This window comes from Pristiophorus japonicus, chromosome 4 (assembly GCF_044704955.1).
Source record: "Pristiophorus japonicus isolate sPriJap1 chromosome 4, sPriJap1.hap1, whole genome shotgun sequence".
Taxonomy (NCBI): domain Eukaryota; kingdom Metazoa; phylum Chordata; class Chondrichthyes; family Pristiophoridae; genus Pristiophorus; species Pristiophorus japonicus.
The window spans coordinates 209662204-209681993 of NC_091980.1; the positions used below are offsets into that span (position 1 = coordinate 209662204).

At 45.7% G+C, this 19790-nt stretch overlaps 1 protein-coding gene across 1 annotated transcript in view; it reads left to right on the plus strand.

The window, feature by feature from the left end:
* The first annotated feature begins 8401 nt into the window (after positions 1–8401).
* The window catches only part of coch (coagulation factor C homolog, cochlin (Limulus polyphemus)), a 55758-nt gene continuing 44369 nt past the window's right edge, over positions 8402–19790 (plus strand). The window contains exons 1-2 of the mRNA XM_070877891.1: positions 8402–8471; positions 8848–9004. Coding sequence (XP_070733992.1) covers positions 8402–8471; positions 8848–9004 — 227 coding nt within the window. The remainder of the gene's footprint in view (positions 8472–8847; positions 9005–19790) is intronic.

Genomic DNA, 19790 nt, shown 5'->3' on the forward strand with positions numbered 1-19790 from the left:
TGTCTCCCTTGCAACCTCTACCACCAAGAAGGACAAGAACAACAATATAATGGGAAAACCATCACCTCCTAGTTCCTCACCTTCCTTACTTGGACATATGTAATCATTCCTTCATCGTTGTTGGTTAAAAATCCTGCAATTGCTACCTAACATCATTGTAGGAGTACTATCACCACAAGTACTGCAGCAATTCAAGGGGAAGGCCCACCATCACCACATCTCAGGGCAACTAGGGATGGGCAATAAATACAGCCTTGCCTGGATTGCCCACATTCCAGGAACAATTTTTTTTAAACTCCCTTTCACTTCATAACTTCCCCCCTCCCCTATTGATATCTCACACAATTGCTTGTTTTCCTTTAAGCCATCTTGCTCTCTTCAATATTCCCTCTGCCTCCCCTGCCTGTCTAGCAGAGAGAGAGGGAAGATCTTTCTAATTGTACATATCAGAGTGAAATAATGTGTTTTTAAACAGTTAATGTCTGTATTTACCAATTAAAATACCTCTAAAGCATAAGCTGGTCCACTGCATGCTTACTTTCAATATCCTATCCTTGCTTTACAAGGAAAATCTTACACACATATTGGAACCTTGTTTGGTTAGTAATACAGAACACTCAACAATCCTACAATGTGCAAGAGTCGTTTCTGTTATAAAGTGAAATCATTCAATATCTGATTTTCAATATAAGTGACTTGCGAATGTGAAGGGATTATTAATATTGCAGACTAATGATTTCTATTTATGCAGTAAGAATGCTCTACTCTCTATCTGTATTGCTTATGTACATTTGAACTGCTACAGATCACATGTACGGCACTTATGAGATTGACTGGATCCAGGCAACATTCTCTTGCCTACAAAGCCTATATATTGGCATATTTCTCTGCCGCTTCTTCCTCTCTGTCTCAGTCATGATTTTCTCATATGTGTCCATAATAAAAATGGTTAGATCCAGTCACAAGTGTGTGAGAAGAGGAGAGATCAATAAACACCAATGCCATATGGAATGAGAAATAACACGGGTAAGATCTGGGACATCTGTCATGAAGACAAGTGATTAGAGATGTATATGTAACCAGGGTAAGAGAAGAGCTCGATAATAGAATATTAGCATTAAAATGTCCTGGATACGAATTAAATGGGAAAAGACCAGGCCGTTGCCTGACCACGAGGTGAAAGTGGATATATAGCCATGTATATAACTTAAATAAAATTTGGAAATCACAATGGCCCAGATTTTTGCTCGTTACTGGCCTCAAAAAAGCTGCCCACAAAGTTTTAGCGGGCTCTAAAACATTTATTTCCCCTATTCCAGCATGACTTTGAATCTGGCACCATCTATAGGGGATTTGTGGTGTCCAGCAACAGTGAAGTCATCAAGCAGGCTAATCAGCCAATTGGATTGAAGAATTCTCACAGACAGCAAACCAGGAAGTAAAAAACAGATTATAATTCACTTTTTAATCATTTTACAGAAAGCAAATTAAAGATAGGATGGGATTAAGGTAGAAGCTGAAATATAAACAAACTTTTTAAAAATATAATAATTATGTATTATTATTTTTAAAATCATAGAATGTTTAAATATTATTGTGAGGGAATGACTCCCCACACTTGAAAAAAAAATTTCAGGGCCAGAGAAGTTGTTCAGCAGTAATTTTGACAGGACAGCATTGAAAACTCAGTTTTATGTAATAATATAGGACACTTTTGATGTGTAATTTAATTTTTATTGACTGTTATAACTATGCTCTCTCCCAGCTTAAGATCCCCCTCCCATCAGAACCACGTTAACTTTAATTTGGATAATCTGATCTGCAGACACTGCCTTGACCAATATCTTTAGAGATAGTGATGGGAACCACTTGCTTCTGCTGTTTTGGCAACTATTATAACAATTGCTGTGCCCTGTTTTACAGATGTCCTTTGTAATCTGTACAGCCTTCATTCTGGCTTGGTCCCCCTGTGCAGTAATCTCCATGTGGTTAGCATGGGGTTATAGTGCACTGGTCATCAGTAGTGTACTTGCCCATCTCATTGCCAAGTCTGCCAGCTTCTACAGCCCCATCATCTACTTTGGCATGAGTCCCAACTTTCGCAAGGAAGTGCGGGCTCTCTCTTCCACTGCTTCTAAGAAAAGAATGATGCAGGCTTTGTGAAACTTGCAAACCAGTTCAATGAGAGGAGGAAACCAGAGCCTGTAAACCAGGCTGATCAGTACCAGGTACCTCAGCTTCCTACAGCTAAGATCTCAGACTGGGGTGCAGAGTTAGAATCTGTTTTAGACAACACTACACCCAGCACCACTGTGACCACGAACTTAGAAAAGAAACAGACACCAGGGCTGGAAAGTGAGTCAGAACACCTTTAATTGTGGACAATTCAAGTTTCATTCCAAATTTGACTGTGAAACTAGGGAAGGAGATTTTCTAATCATATATTTTGATGGTATTTTAGGATTTATTTAAAAATAATGTATATGTTTAATATAGATATTTGTTTTGAATACAATTCTATGTATTCTTAATCATTTCATTTTGGGTTAATGTGACTAATTATCAGTAATAGTTGAAATCAGCCCTTTTACTGTAAAAAAAAAAGGCTTTGATGAGTAAAAGTGGCACTGCAGTCTGTTCTCCTCGGCCCATGGCCATTTTATAGTTACCAGAAGGCACCAAAACTGTTACAAAAACACCATTCTTGAAATACTCAGCAGGTTAGGCAGCATCGGTGGAGAGAGAAACACAATTAATGTTCAGGTCAAAGACCTTTCATCAGAACTAACAAAAGTTAGAGATATAACAGGTCCCTTGCAGTCAGAATCAGGTGAATTTATAATGTGGAACAAAGAAATGGCAGACCAATTGAACAAATACTTTGGTTCTGTCTTCACCAAGGAAGACACAAATAACCTTCTGGAAATACTAGGGGATCGAGGGTCTAGCGAGAAGGAGAAACTGAAGGAAATCCCATTAGTCAGGAAATTGTGTTAGGAAAATTGATGGGATTGAAGGCCGATAAATCCCCAGGGCCTGAGAGTCTGCATTGCAGAGTACTTAAGGAAGTGGCCCTAGAAATAGTGGATGCATTGGTGATCATTTTCCAACAATCTATCGACTCTGGATCAGTTCCTATGGATTGGAGGGTAGCTAATGTAACACAACTTTTTAAAAAAGGAGAGAGAAAACGGGTAATCATAGACCAGTTAGCTTGACATCAGTAGTGGGGAAAATGTTGGAATCAATTATTAAAGATGAAATAGCAGCGCATTTGGAAACAGTGACAGGGTCGGTCCAAATCAGCATGGATTTATGAAAGGGAAATCATGCTTGACAAATCTTCTAGAATTTTTTGAGGATGTAACTAGTAGAGTGGACAAGGGAGAACCAGTGGATGTGGTGTATTTGGGCTTTTGACAAGGTCCCACACAAGAGATTAGTGTTCAAAATTAAAGCACATGGTATTGGGAGTAATTTATTGACGTGGATAGGAAACTGGTTGGCAGACAGGAAGCAAAGCGTCAGGATAAAGGGGTGCTTCTCAGAATAGCAGGCAGTGACTAGTAGGGTGCCGCAGGACTCAGTGCTGGGACCCCAGCAAGTTACAATATACATCAATGATTTGGATGAAGGAATTGAGTGTAATATCTCCAAGTTTGCAGATGACACTAAGCTGGGTGGTGGTGTGGGTCTGATGACGACATTTGATGACACATCATCAGGCAGTTTCCTTAAAGGAACCATGGGCAACTTTTTTTGACAGCTGTTTTATAACATTGAGGTGCTGCAAACACTTACGAGCTCTGCACAAAGGTACATACATGGCTGCACCCAGGCTTTCCCATGACTCTCTCCAGATGCTTATGGAGGGAATCACAGCATGCAGGGATATTCTCTTCCCTTTCAATGGATGGAAGAGACCTCCCCGGGCACCAACGCAGTCTGGTTGCACATTGCACAGAAGGACACAAGCAAGGATATCATCAAAAGGACCTAGCTGCAGTGGTACAAACCTTTCAATGATCTCATTAGATCACAAAACATTACCGCAAAGCCACACTCGACCTCATCCTGCTGTGCCACTCATCAAGTATCCATCACTCTGTCTTCCCTACCCTGCTCCTGCACATTCTTACTCACACCAACTGACCTTGCACCTCCATCCATCCCTCTCTCTCTCTCTATCTACCTACATTATCACTTCCCCATCTTACTAGCCACCCCTCACACTCACCCTCATCCTTGTCCAATACCAATTACTAGTCACAAGGGTAGATACTTGGGTCTTTTAGCCAATGTTCATGTAGAGTTTCGGTTAATGTGTTGTCAAACATTGAAAACATTATTTTGAGGACCTTGTGTTCTTGGACAGATCTGTGTGCACCTTTGGAAGTGGCTTAGTGAGTTGTAGTGAATGGTCAGACATAAGGATACCCCCACAATGGTGAGTGTGAAAGGAATGGCTTGGGCATTGCAGGGATGCTTTATGGTGTTGGTGTGGGGTTGGGGTGCCAACCTGGCGCATCATGTGGCAGCCAGGGTGTACAGTGTCAAGTGAAGAAAATATGGCCATGGCAAGGCCATCCCTGGCCTCTTGGGCAGCAATGTGGTCAGGTGCTGATGCCCTCTGTCCTGTGCAGCATCAGGTGTTTGCGGAGAAGGTTGGTGTTGTTGGTGATGCTGGTTTGCCTAGTGATGTTGGTGCAGGGGCTGATCGTGGTGGGATTCTGAGGACCAAGGTGAGATTTTTTTCAAGGGCACCAATGCTGCTGGAATAGATGGCAGGTGAGGTTGAAATGACAGGAGTGATTTGTCAATGGTGAATGAAGTTGCTCCAAGGAGGTGACAGTGAATAGCAAGTTCACTGCAAACAATTCCAAACCGCATACAAGCTCAAAACTTTCTTCCAAATCCTGAAGGCTTCATCTTCTGACATTGGAAAGTGAACAGCTGTGAAATGGTAGCTTTTATACCACTTCTGCTGCTGTCAACTAGCCAAAGCAATGGAGAGTCACTGAGAACCCGACGCACTTGGCGTGAAACCCGAGGGATGGCAAACTCATTGAAAGCTTGGTAAAAGGATAAGTGCCTGGGTAAAATCCTTTTAAATACCTTTAAATTGCCTCTTAAGCATCTTAATTGATTGGTCCGCCACTTGGTGTCGGATCTGCAATCCGTCGCAGACCCGAAAGTTGAGAAATTAACACGGAGGCAGGTTCAGAGCAGACTTCTGCTCTGCTGTTAATCAGGATCATTTTGACAGCGGGCCCGCCTCCAAACCCACACTCGCAGGGCTGATTCCGGCCGTGGTGTTAGTAATGACTTCAGTCAGATTACAACGTTGGATTGGAATTATGTGCTTGTACTGATTTTTTTTAAATAAATTATATACAGTATTTATTAGTAAGCTGGCTATGTAAAATGACATCGCATTTGTTATTTATACTTTGACAGTGGAGAACTGGAGGTAGAGAAGAAACCTTACTAAATGATAGAATTTTGTATCTAAGAAATGTAATCAATCATTGGAGATAATAAAAGGCAGCTTATGAAGAAATTAATGTTTCAATAAAATACGAGAGGGCCACAAACTCGGCCAACCAGAATAATCTCAACATTTCCACAAGGATCACCTGAGGACCCGGGGAATACTCCCTGTTCCAGCAGGAACCTGTATACATAACGGAACTTTACACTGCAAACTCCACATTCCATGTTTTGGTTTGCAAAACAAAATGGAAGCATTTATGTTTGAGGGGTAACTGGAAAAAGGAGGTTTCCTTGAACAAACCAGACCAATATGACCCCAGTTCTGACCAACGGTCATCGACCTGAAACGTTAACTCTATTTCTCTCTCCACAGATGCTGCCTGACCCGCTGAGTATTTCCAGCATTTTCTGTTTTTATTCCAGCATGACTTCTATTGTTGACAGCAACTCCCTCCCCACTAGCTAGATTAAAAATGAACCTATTGAGTGGTGTTCAACATGGAGCATCCACCACCCCGCTGCTCACAGCTCTGATCAGATGCTGATAGTATTTTGTTGTCTCAATAAAGTATTGTTACTAATTGAAACAATTCTAGAAATAAAGTTTTGATGATGATACCGAGTCCTTTCATTGTTTCTTACAATCAGGTTTTTTTTGTCGAATGTTGTTTCTATGAAGCGCCTTAGGATATTGTTCTGTGTTAAAGGTGCTATATAAATGCAGGTTGTTAGGTCATCCTAACTGGGGAGCGCACTTACAGTATATTATTGGTCAGAATGAAAATACTGACTATCATTATCAATCATTAGAAACATAAATGTAATGGGGAAAGTGATTTGCCCGTCACTGGAATTTGGTTTGTCAGCAATTTTCTATAAGATGGTCCAAACTTGGTGCCATTAAAGCCATTACTATTGCGTGCCAGGATGCTGGAATGTAATGCATCTGACAATGCTTTCAGACCAAAGGGTTCCAGAATATTGAGGGAAGCTGCTGTGTTTTGTTTTGTTTTAGCTTTGATTTCAGTTTTGTGATTTTCAGTTTTGTGATTTTCAGTTCTGGAGATTTTCAGTTTTGTGATTTTCCACATCCCCTATCTGTGATCTCTGAGTCTGGCCCGTCCACTTACAGAAGCCGATCGCTGGTATCAGCGCAGATGTTTTACTATCCTTACACATCCGCTCACAAATCATCGCCACTCGCTTTGAATTCTTCGTATTTGAAAAATCCAATTGCCACCAGAATGCCAGATCTTAATATGAAAAATCCCGTCATTCGCAAAATTGCACATCTGGAACGCCTCGGCGTGACGCAACCGGGCGTATTTAGGTGAATTTGAGAAGTTTGGGGCTGAGCGTGAGTTTGGAGACTTTTGCTGATTCCGGCAGCTCAGAAAATCCACAGTGTGAAGGAGAAGATCGGCTGGTACCAGCAGCAAACGGTGGAAGTGCTTTACACCTGTGAGTAGGAACCTTCTGTACAGGGGTCTTCACTGGAGAATAGTGGGGAAGGGTAGACCTAAGTTATTGTTAATAAAGTCCAGGTTCTGCACAGTGAACTTCAATGCTGTTATTAATCTGCATGGATCGTAAATAAACTGCAGGATATCGAACAACTGTGTGGAAGTTAGAATTGACGATACAGCTCCAATACCAAATGCTGTTGATTATAATAGAAAACATGTCACGGTTGCTGTGAAGTTTCGTCAATGAGATCACAAGAATGAGCAAACAGCAAGGTGACTGTGTTGTGACTACGGATCTGTCCTACTCTTGTCATTTGATGTATTGACTACAATGCTAGTAGATAAACCGAGAGATGCCCCCAGAAAGCAAAATAAAGCGTTAGTCAACATTCTGGGTGCGGACTGTTGCTGGGACAGTTGGAAGGGACTTCACCCCGTTCAATTGTGGCGCTCCTGTTTTGCAAATAATTGCTAACTCCGTTTGAAAATGATATGGTAAACTTTCCTTTGAAAGGTGTTTTGTTTCAGACGCTATCCTGTACTTTTGTTGCATTGTTTCTGGAGCGACTCGTTCTCGGTACTATTCACCTTGTGCGGTTTGTCATTTACTGTAGCTCTCGGACTGGGAGACTCTGGCTGCTGTTACCATGTCCATTCTCACCACGGCGATCCTTTCTCTCGGTAAGTGCTTCATTTCCATCAACGATTCGGCAAACTACTGTGACGGTGAACTCGATCAGTCCACCAGTTGGAGATTCAAACACCTTCAGAGCAGGTGGAGTGTTTGGGTCGAATGGCCTGTTTCTGTGCCGTATATCCTATGTAAGGGGAGCCACTGAGTTCACCTGAAACACCAGAGCGACATAGAATAAGACCCGGCATAGATTGGGGGGTAGTGGTTATGCGCGGTCCCGGGTTCTGACTTCACTACAGTACAATCCAGCCCTGGAGGCAGAGCAGCCGGCTCGTACCCTGTCCCAGCCGCTCTGCTTTGTATGTATCGGGTAGATTTAGAACTGGGATACGGAAGAGGTGAACGCGCAGGTAAAGTGAACTTGCACAGCGAATGGGCATTACCGGGTCAGAAACCCAGGAGATGCAAATATCTCCAGAGGAACAATCCAACCGCGCTAACTCGTGAACCTGCAGTTTAAAGGGATTTTCAGAAAAAGCAACTGTGTTCTAGTATTGTGTACAGTATACTTTCAATTCAAAGTTGCTTATTTTAAATTACTTCATCGTTCGCTTTTAGCACCAAACTCCCAATTTGCTCACACATTTCGATTGCTTAGTTCACATTTTTCCGTAGAAAAATGGCTTTGAATTATCGGAGTGGACTGTACTGTGTATCATGTTTTACACAAGCTATCATTTCTAATTTCTCTAACTGGTGTGACTGATTCTTAAACTTACGTTTGAAAGTAATGCTCTGGAATTACAAGATGTTGTTCGTTTTGATGTGTGCAGGCATCTTAACATTTACCTCACCAGCAAGGGGAGACCATGGAGCAGGTACGTTTTGTGAACAATAATGGCTCCCTGCATGCTTGCTTTGTTTTATTAGACATGTTCCGTTTAAAATACTTTAAAAAAATCTTTACAAGCAATCAATGTATTTATTGTGGCACAATAATGTGTTCTTATACCGATCCGGTGCACCAGATGTGTATTCTCCTTTATGAAGTCATACAATGTAAATTTATTGTGTATTGCCTATTCAATGTAAAAGGAAAAACTTCTGCCACATTGTAAAGCTGTTATCATGTTATGTCTCTAATATGTTTGGATTAGAATTTTTTTTAATGATTGCTGAAGGGACATCTTGGATAGTTCTGCTCCTTTGACATTCATTGTGAGTTATATTACAGAATATGCTTTATTCTTCAAGTGCCAATTTCAATTGACTGTGCCACCCGAGGTGCTAGCTACACGGAGGAGCTGGTGGAAGTGCTGTGTCCACCGCGTTGTGATCACTCCAAGCTATCAGTCTGGGGAACTGGAGTGTATGCCTCCGTCTCCAGTATCTGCGCAGCCGCTGCTCACAGGTGAGATCTTCAAATTAAACTTAATCTTAAAGAAACATGCAGGTGATCCCAAAATGAATCCCCATGAGTCAGATCACAATCAGATATGCAAGCAATGTGTTAGGAGATACCTATGGGTCTTGGCACCCCGGCAGGCTGACATTTGAAATCTCAAGAAGGGCGGAGTGTAGATGGTATCATGAAATAATGAGCTTGACTGTCTTTTCATTTTTATTATGATTTCTTTTGTTCATCTATAGCAACACGCTTTTAAAAATCAGTGTTTATGAACAGCTACGTTTCCAAAGAACTCCTACCATTTGCAGACGATGGAGGAGAAATTCAACTCATGGCTGTTTTACACCTTTAAAAACAGGCAGCCACGAGTTAAAAATCATGGGCCACTCCATTGATGCTGAAAGCCCACCCTATGCCATATTCAGGCAGGCCTGCAAATGGGTGAGCAGGCCACTCACCTGAAACAGGTGTAACTCAAGGTCCTAGATTAAGGTACAAGTGGGCAGAGCTTGTGCAGCCCAAACTCCGCCCAGTTGTACCAGGTCTTGAAGACTGAACTGGCAGTCCTTTAAGGGACTGCTGGCAGCTGCTCAAAGAACAGTCACAAATCTTTTCCAAAGTTGTCGTTTTTGGAGCCAGAAGGTACTCATCCTAGCTCCACAAAAATACAGCTGACCGGGGCTCACCACCTCGACTTAAGGATGAAGGTGAAAGGGACCTAGGAGTTTTACTAGATTCAACACCCAGCATGTGCACAAATGCAAAGCAAATTTCTCAATCTTTAAATCTTATTGGTTAAGGAGAGACAGTGTTGATCCCGCCATTGACTAATGTCCCAGGTGCCCTGTTGCCCTCGTTATCAGCTTGCATTTCCAGCAATTTAGGGTGCCAAAAGTGTTTGAGCTGAAGGGTGCAGGAAAAAGTCTAACTAAAGGCGTATGCTGTGAAATGACCTGTTCCAGGAAATTCCGGCCCAATCTCTACTTCTTTGGCTCAGTGTCCGTTTTCCTATATTATCTCTGTGAAGCACCTTGGGGTATTTTTCTATATAAATGCAAGATTTTGTTAATTAGGAAAAACATTTTTTTAATTCTTTAAATTTAAAAAAAATTCTTTTTATTAATGATTATCCCTTAGAGAGCCAGGAAGTAGGGAAATTCCAGTTTGTGAGTCAGCAGTGTTTTTGTAAAGTTTTCGCATATGATTCTGAAACAAACCCTAATGTTAAAGTAATAGTGTGACTCGGATGTTAGATGTCAGATATTACTGATGGACCCTAATATTACTAAATCTTTTAAAAATGTTTTTTAAATGAACTGGTTTTTTTAAAACTACTGCTCACTGAGCCATTCTCTCTATTCTTTCTTTCTTCTATATTTATAATTATAACTTTAAGTCTTACAATATTATTTAACTTTAAGTGCATTATTTAACTAGTTGCAGTACATGAAGTCTTTATTTAGCTGGGTTCTGTCGATCTCCACAGCCTGCTGAGTGTACTTAATGGTAGAATGGTTACATCATTGGCTGGGCTGAATCTGTGATGTAATCTTGTCAATCATCTATGTTTGGCTTTTCAATTGATTGAAAATCTGGCCTTACAATTAATTCATTTTTAACCAATAAAAGCTAGCTTCTCTAAACTGTCTCGCCTTCTACCCAAAATGAACGGTTGGAACAGGAGGCCAAAAAAGCAATGTCAATAATGGTTTTAAACTAAATTTTTTAGGGAAAAGATAATAAAATATAGAGCAGATTGATAAGATAGAAAACAAAGTAAATTAAAGTTATACATATAATAGAGCGACTGGGCAGGGGGGGGGGGTGGTATAGAGCAGAATGAAAGTATTTAATTTGTTTTAAAAAATAGCTAAAATTAAGCTTAAATGTTTGATTTAGTTCCATAGGGTTAAAACAACTCCTAACATTGGAATACTTTTATTACAGGTACTGTAATATTATAACAACTGTCCCTCAGTATAAGAGAAAGCAGCATTGTATTGGGTAAAGTGTTGCATGTGAAGCCAGTTCATGATTCACATACTGTAGCGTCTTCCCAACATTTCTCAGACTCTTCCCAAAAAATGTATTAAAAAGTTTTGAGTTAAAAGAAAAACAGGATGATGTATATTCTGAATATCTGGGCAAGAGTATTTCAAAGAAAGCAGACTGTGCAGATTAAATCTCAATAATTGTAAGTGGCATACACTGCTCAGTTTGCTTACCCTTTCCATTGCAGGATAGGATTAGGTGGCAGACCATCTGTGGCTACTCACATTTCCTTTCACACAGTCCCCTCATCCATCATGAATTAAAATAGATTTTAATTTTAGGAGCCAAGTATAAATAATATTGTATGTGGAATAAATTTGTGAAGGAATGTCTGTATTTATTTCAGAGAGACAGTGCATGAGCCGAATACTTGCAAAACTTTCATAGCCAGTGATAGTCATTTCGCTCGGCCTGTTAGCAGTCTAAGAATAAAATACCCAATCTAACCTTTATTATGTAACTAATTTAGTTTAAATTCCAGAAACCTATATACCTATTTTCACCTGCCTTTTGCATCCTCCCATTTATAAATTGGGAGTGGCCCATATGTGTTTCAGACACTGATGTACCACTGACTCCAGCGAGAGGCTTTAAGACCAATCATGGTGTAACCTAGTTTCATCATTGGAGCTACCAGTTGAAATGATTAAGCTAAAATCAGCCAATGTTCAGAAGGCAAAATGAGCACAGGATAACTCATCAGTGGTACAGCCAGTCGAGAGCACAAGTAAGACATATCCTGTCAATGGTGCTCCAGGAGTTAAAGATGAGTGATGAGTGATAAGCAGAGGAGTTTTTTTGTTTTAAATAGTTGTGTTGGATCTTGAATTTGTTCCTTTAATGGGAACAGATATGTATAGTGGTGACTTGAAGAGATATCCATGTCACAGTCAAACTGTAAACCAAGTCTGCCATCCACTGGGGATCTGTAATCTGATTCCCTCGTAGCTTCATTCTGTTCCAATAATTTCTCTTGATACATTTTAAAAGACAAAGGAGTTAAAGCAAAAATGTAGGATTTACTAATCATAGAATCATAGAATGGTTACAGCACAGAAGGTGGCCATTTGGTCCATCAAGCCCATGTCAGCTCTCTGCAAGAGCACGTCAGCTAGTCCCACTCCCCCGCCCTTTTCCCATAGCCCTGCATTTTTTTCCCTTCAGCCACGATTAAGACTGCCTCCTGTTCAGGCGGTGCATTCTAAGTCATAACCACTCACTGCATAAAAAAGTTTTTCCTCATGTCACCTTTGGTTCTTTTGCCAATCACCTTAAATCTGTCCCCTCTGGTTCTTGACTCTTCTGCCAATGGGAACAGTTTTTCTCTAGCTACTCGGTCTAGACTCGCCATGCTTTTGAGCACCTCTATCAAATTTCCTTGCAACCTTCTCTGCTCTAAGGAGAACAACCCCAGCTTCTTCAATCTATCCATGTAATTGAAGTCCCTTAAACCATTCTTGTAAATCTTTTCTGCACCTTCTCTAAGGCCTTCACATCCTTCCTAAAGTGCAGTGCCCAGAATTGGACACAATACTCCAGTTGAGGCAGAACCAATGTTTTATAAAAATTGATTATAACTTCCTTGTTTTTATACTCCATGCCTCTATTTATGAAGCCCAGGAAGCTTTTTTAACTGCTTTCTCAACCTGCCATGCCATCTTCAATGATTTTTGCACATATACCCCCAGGTCTCTCTATTCATGCACCCCCTTTAGAATTGTACCCTTTAGTTTATATTGCCTCTCTTCGATCTTCCTACCAAATCACTTCGCACTTTTCTGTGTTAAATTTCATTTACCACGTGTCCGTCCAATCTACCAGCCTGTCTATGTCCTCTTGAAATCTATCACTATCCTCCTCACTGTTCACTATACTTTCAAGTTTTGTGTCATCTGCAATATCTGTGCTTAGTCTGCTGCTGCTTATTTTTTGCTGGTAACCACAGAATGCTTGCATCAAACTACTAAATTCACTGAAATATTGATACAGGCATAAGAGCATTTTGCCACTGAGACACTTTTCTGCAAATAGGTATGTCTGAGATTAGTTGAATTTGAAGAGAACTGAAATGTTTAATTCAAAGTAGGAATTAGTTAAGTTGTAGCACAGAATCTTTTCTAACACTACAGTGATGCAGATTTGTTATCTTGCATTAAACATCCCAACTAATATCCTATCACAAGAATCTCAGCATCATTTTGAAAACAATGAAATGACAGGGTAAAAAACAGAAAAATGCTATTGTCTCGTTATTTCTGACAATGACATTGTAAAGGAGGATTTTCCATACCTCACCCTCCTGCTACTGAATTCCAAATCACAGCAAATATCAAAACACTGAACAAGTGACCATCATCTTAAATATACATGTACAGCAGTATCTTCTTCAAGACAATCATCAAATTGAGCAGTAAACTAATACAAATGTAACAGTTTAAATTTGATCAAATTACACTGCTGCCTGATTTCAGTGTGAAATAAGTCCAGCAGTCTGTGCCTGCCTTTGAATAGCATTCACACTCAACACTTTCATCAAGGGAGACTTGCCAGTTCTCAGCTGGGCCACTGAATGGAGCACTGTAAGGAAACAGAGTGCTCCACTTCAGATAGGATAATAAAGTACAGGGCTTGTGCTGTCTTGCAGATGCTTGCATTTTATCAGCTGACTGCAGGCCACCCTAATCCGAAGAGTAAATAAATCTTTGTATCAGGTATAATTCTGATGTAAGTAACATTGATTGCTGAATAAGAAAGCCCTAACTTACATCAATGATGGTAACAAACTCCCTGGTTAGCATTACCCAGTACAGCAGCAAACTGGAGCTTTGTAGGAATCTTTGAAATAATCCTATTCTAGCAGAAATCTCAGTATGCTACTTCAATATTTCACTTATGCTGCAAAAGAGTCAATTGCCAATTGCCACATCAGTAGTGTAGCTGCTGCTGCTAGTGACTCAATATAACTAAAGGCATTGCATTATTGTGCATCTTCCCAGGTGAAATGGTAGTACCACCTTTAAAGTGTAGAGCATTATACGTGCTCCCCGATGGCTCAACGTATTGACTCACTGAGTAGTTGGGCCATTCATGCCAGATCGGTTCCAAGCTTGAACCCTCCTGGTCAGTGCTGAGTTGGCACTGCAATTTAGCTCGGATTTCCTAGTTTAGAGAAGAGAATGCTGTGCAGGGTTTCTGCTCCCCAACTCACTATCCAGAAACCTTGCATGAAGTGCATGATGAAGACAGGATGAGGCCTAGCTGTAAAGTTTCCATGATTGAATAGCAGCCAGCACTTACTTTCTAGCCTCACACATAAAATATAGCCACTTGGTCAAAGTATTAGAGGGAACCTGGGGAGAAAGGGAGGCTGGCAATTAGCAAGGAAAAAAAATGAAATGCCTCAAAAATCTAAAGTCCAGGAATAAAATGTGAAAAAGGCATCAATCAAATTTGTTTGTGTATTCATAATATTTATACTGTATTTTGTTGAAAAGTGCCAAATTCATTCATTCACAACAAAATCAGTAAAATTGCAATTTTACCATCGACAATTTCATAGAATCATAGAATGGTTAGAGCACGGAAGAAGGCCATTTAGCCCATCGAACCCATGCCGACTCTCAGAAAGTCCTACTCCCCTGCCCTTTCCCCATAGCCCTGCAATTTTTATTCCTTCAGATACTTGTCCAACTCCAACAATTATCCAACAATTTATCAATGAAAGCAAAAGAACAGATCTGACTTAAGGTGTATGCACTTGAAATGTATTGTCTCTTCACAGATGCTGACTGAGCTGCTGTATATTTCTAGCATTTTCTGTTTTATGTCAGGAAGAAAATCAATTGAGTCAGAAGATTAGTAGAATCATAGAATCATGTAGTGTAGAAAGAGGCCATTCGGTCCATCGTGCCTGTGCCGGTAGAGCAATTGGAACAACATTTTTGCTTGTTTATAAGTACTCACCAGAGGAATGAAGCTACAATGTAGCCTTATTTTAAAAGTAAATAAATAAAGAGCATACTGGTCCTTTCAAATAGATGTTGCCGTGATGAGTAATTGCCTTTAAGCTGACGTTAGAAATACAGTATGAGTAAAGCTTTTGTGTTAATTGCATCCATGTGTAGATTTAAAGTGTTTGGCTGATCTGAACTCCAAGCAAAGTTTCGTAATATTGATGACTGCAGCAACTGAGATTCATTTTGATTTTTTATTTAAACAACTCTTTGAAGTTTAGGAGTAATTATCTTGTTCACACCTATCCTTTAAAAACCAGCAGCACAGAAATATTGCTAGCTCTCGGCTTTTATATAAATTAACTGATAGAAATCCCAAATGCTGCAGTGTCATCTTTCATTTTAAATATCAAAAGTAACAATTTTTACAAGCTGTTTTCTGCGCATGCCCCTCCTGACCCCGCCCCTTCCCAGCAAAATTTGTCCTAACGATATTCTGCGCATGCGTCCCCCTGATGTCCGGAACCGGAAGTGGGGCCCCGAACACGTTAATCACCCAGCCCCGAGCCCCCGCACAGCGCTGCAACCCGCGGGGCCCCGGGGGGAGGGGAGAAGAGAGAGAGAGAACCTGGGGAGGGGAGAGAGAGTAGAGAGGGCGGGCGGGCGGGGAGAGAGAGAGGACGGGAAGGGGGGAGAGAGGGTTGAGAGAGAACGGGGTGGGGGGAGGGGGTGAGAGAGAGAGAACGGGGTGGGGGGAGGGGATGAGTGAACGGGGTGGGGGGGAGGGGGTGAGTGAACGGGGTGGGGGGGAGGGGATGAGAGAACGGGGAGGGGGGAAGGAGGTGAGAGAGTGTGGGGGGAGGGGGTGAGAGAACAGGGAAGGGGTGAGAAAGAGAACAGGGAGGGGGGTGAGAGAGAGAACGCGGCGGGGGTTGAGAGAGAACAGGGAGGGAGGTGAGAGGGAGAACGGGAGGGCGGTGAGAGAGAACTGGGGGGAGGAGGGTGAGATAGAGAGAACGGGGTGCGGGGGAAAGAGAGAGAACGGGGTGGGGGGTGAGAGAGAACAGGGAGGGAGGTGAGAGAACGGGGAGGGGGTGAGAGAATGGGGCGGGGGAGGGGATGAGTGAACGGGGTGGGGGGGAGGGGGGTGAGAGAACGGGAGGGGGGAAGGAGGTGAGAGAGTGTGGGGGGAGGGAGGTGAGAGAGAACGGGGCGGGGGAGGGGATGAGTGGTGGGGGGGAGAGAACGGGAGGGGGGATGAGAGAGAACGGGGAGGGGGGAAGGAGGTGAGAGAGTGGGGGGAGGGGGTGAGAGAGAACGGGGAAGGGGTGAGAGAGAACGGGGAGGGGGGTGAGAGAGAACGGGGCGGGGGTTGAGAGAACAGGGAGGGAGGTGAGAGAGAGAAGTGGGGGGAGGAGGGTGAGATAGAACGGGGTGGGGGGGAAAGAGAGAGAATGGGGAGAGGGGAACAGCAGGGAGGGGTGTGAGAGAGAGAACAGGGTGGGGGAGGGTGTAAGAGAGAACAGGGTGGGGAGAGGGGGTAAGAGAGAACAGGGTGGGGGGAGAGGGTAAGAGAGAGGAGGGGGTGAGAGAGAACAGGGTGGAGGGAGGGGGAGAGAGAGAACGGGGTGGGGGGAGGGTGAGAGAGAGAACAGGGTGGAGGGGAGGGGGTAAGAGAGAGAACGGGTGGAGGAGGGTGAGAGAGAACGAACGGTAGGGGGGGGGAGAGAGAGAGCGTGGGGAGAGAGTGGTGGGGAAGCGGTTGAGGGAGGGGGGGGGAAGAGAGAGAGCGGCGGGGAAGGAGGGAAAGAATGGGGGCTGGAGAGAGAGAACGGGTTTTAGGCGGGGGGGGAGAGAAGAGAAAGCGTGGGGTGGAAGAGAAGAGAGAGAGAGAGAAACATAGAAAATAGGTGCAGGAGTAGGCCATTCGGCTCTTCGAGCCTGCACCGCCATTCAATGAGTTCATGGCTGAACATGCAACTTGGAGTGAGAGAACGTGGGGGAGAGAGAGAGAGAGAGCGTGGGGGAGGGGGAGAGAGAGAGAGAGCGTGGGGGAGGGGGAGAGAGAGAGAGAGCGTGGGGGAGGGGGAGAGAGAGAGAGAGCGTGGGGGAGGGGGAGAGAGTGAACGGGGGGGGGAGGGGGAGAGAGTGAACGGGGGGGGGGGGGAGGGGAGAGAGTGAACGGGGGAGGAGGGGAGAGAGAGAGAATGGAGTGAGGGGGAGAGAGAGAATGGAAGGAGTGGGAGAGAGAGAATGGAGGGGGGGGGAGGAGGGGAGAGAGAGAGAATGGAGGGAGGGGGAGAGAGAGAATGGAGGGAGGGGGAGAGAGAGAATGGAGGGAGGGGGAGAGAGAGAATGGAGGGAGGGGGAGAGAGAGCGAACGGAGGGAGGGGGAGAGAGTGAACGAAGGGAGGGGGAGAGAGAGTGAACGAAGGGAGGGGGAGAGAGAGCGAGAAAGGGGAGAGGGAGGGTGAGGGAGAACGGGGGGAGGGTGAGAGAGAAAGGGGGGAGGGGGAGAGAGAACGGGGGGAGGGGAAGAGAGAACGGGAAGTGAGGGGAGAGAGAACGAGAAGTGAGAGGGGGGGAAAGAGAACGGGGGGAGGGGGAGCGAGAGAAAGGGGATAGCGAGAGAACGAGGGGGAGGGTGGAGCGAGAATGGGGAAGGAGGGCGGGGGGAGGGGGAGCGAGAGAAAGGGGATAGCGAGAGAACGAGGGGGAGGGGGGAGCGAGAATGGGGAAGGAGGGCGGGAGAGAGAACGGGGTGGAGGGTGGAGCGAGAACGGGTTGTGGAGGGCAGGAGAGAGAGAACGGGGGTGGGGTGCGAGAGAGGGGGTGGAGGGGGAGAGAGAATGGGGATGGGAGGGGGGGAGAGAGAATGGGGATGGGAGGGGGGGAGAGAGAATGGGTATGGGAGGGGGAGAGAGAGAGAATGGGGATGGGAGGGGGGGGAGAGAGAGAATGGGGATGGGAGGGGGGGGAGAGAGAGAATGGGGATGGGAGAGGGGGAGAGAGAGAATGGGGATGGGAGGGGGGGAGAGAGAGAATGGGGATGGGAGAGGGGGAGAGAGAGAATGGGGATGGGAGAGGGGGAGAGAGAGAATGGGGATGGGAGAGGGGGAGAGAGAGAATGGGGATGGGAGGGGGGAGAGAGCGAATCGGGATGGGAGGGGGGGAGAGAGAGAATGGGGATGGGAGGGGGGGAGAGAGAGAATGGGGATGGGAGGGGGGGAGAGAGAGAATGGGGATGGGAGGGGGGGAGAGAGGGAATGGGGAATGGGAGGGGGGGAGAGAGGGAATGGGGAATGGGAGGGGGGGAGAGAGGGAATGGGAGGGGGGGAGAGGGAATGGGAGGGGGAGAGGGAATGGGGATGGGAGGGGGGGAGAGAGAGAATGGGGATGGGAGGGGGGGAGAGAGAGAATGGGGATGGGAGGGGGGGAGAGAGAGAATGGGGATGGAAGGGGGGGAGAGAGAGAATGGGGATGGGAGGGGGGAGAGAGAGAGAATGGGGATGGGAGGGGGGAGAGAGAGAGAATGGGGATGGGAGGGGGGGAGAGAGAGAGAATGGGGATGGGAGGGGGGGAGAGAGCGAATGGGGATGGGAGGGGGGGAGAGAGCGAATGGGGATGGGAGGGGGGGAGAGAGCGAATGGGGAATGGGAGGGGGGGAGAGAGCGAATGGGGAATGGGAGGGGGGGAGATGGGGAATGGGAGGGGGGGAGATGGGGAATGGGAGGGGGGAGAGAGGGAATGGGAGGGGGGGAGATGGGGAATGGGAGGGGGGGGAGAGCGAATGGGAGGGGGGGAGAGAGCGAATGGGAGAGGGGGAGAGAGCGAATGGGGAATGGGAGGGGGGGAGAGCGCGAATGGGGAATGGGAGGGGGGGAGAGCGCGAATGGGGAATGGGAGGGGGGGAGAGAGCGAATGGGGAATGGGAGGGGGGGAGAGAGCGAATGGGGAATGGGAGGAGGGGAGAGAGCGAATGGGGAATGGGAGGCGGGGAGAGAGCGAATGGGGAATGGGAGGGGGGGAGAGAGCGAATGGGGAATGGGAGGGGGGGAGAGAGGGAATGGGGAATGGGAGGGGGGGAGAGAGGGAATGGGGAATGGGAGAGGGGAGAGAGGGAATGGGGAATGGGAGGGGGGGAGAGAGGGAATGGGGAATGGGAGGGGGGGAGAGAGGGAATGGGGGGAATGGGAGGGGGGAGAGAGGGAATGGGGAATGGGAGGGGGGGAGAGAGGGAATGGGGAATGGGAGGGGGGAGAGAGGGAATGGGAATGGGAGGGGGGGAGATGGGGAATGGGAGGGGGGGAGAGAGGGAATGGGGAATGGGAGGGGGGGAGAGGGAATGGGGAATGGGAGGGGGGGAGAGAGGGAATGGGAGGGGGGGAGAGAGGGAATGGGAGGGGGGGAGAGAGGGAATGGGGAATGGGAGGGGGGGAGAGAGGGAATGGGAGGGGGAGATGGGGAATGGGAGGGGGGGAGAGAGGGAATGGGAGGGGGGGAGAGAGGGAATGGGGAATGGAGGGGGGGAGAGAGGGAATGGGAGGGGGGGGAGAGAGGGAATGGGGATTGGGAGGGGGGGAGAGAGGGATTGGGAGGGGGGGGAGAGAGGGAATGGGGAATGGGAGGGGGAGAGGGAATGGGAGGGGGGGAGAGGGAATGGGGAATGGGAGGGGGGAGAGAGGGAATGGGGAATGGGAGGGGGGGAGAGGGAATGGGGGGAGGAGGAATGGGAGGGGGGGAGAGAGGGAATGGGAGGGGGGGGGAGAGAGGGAATGGGAGGG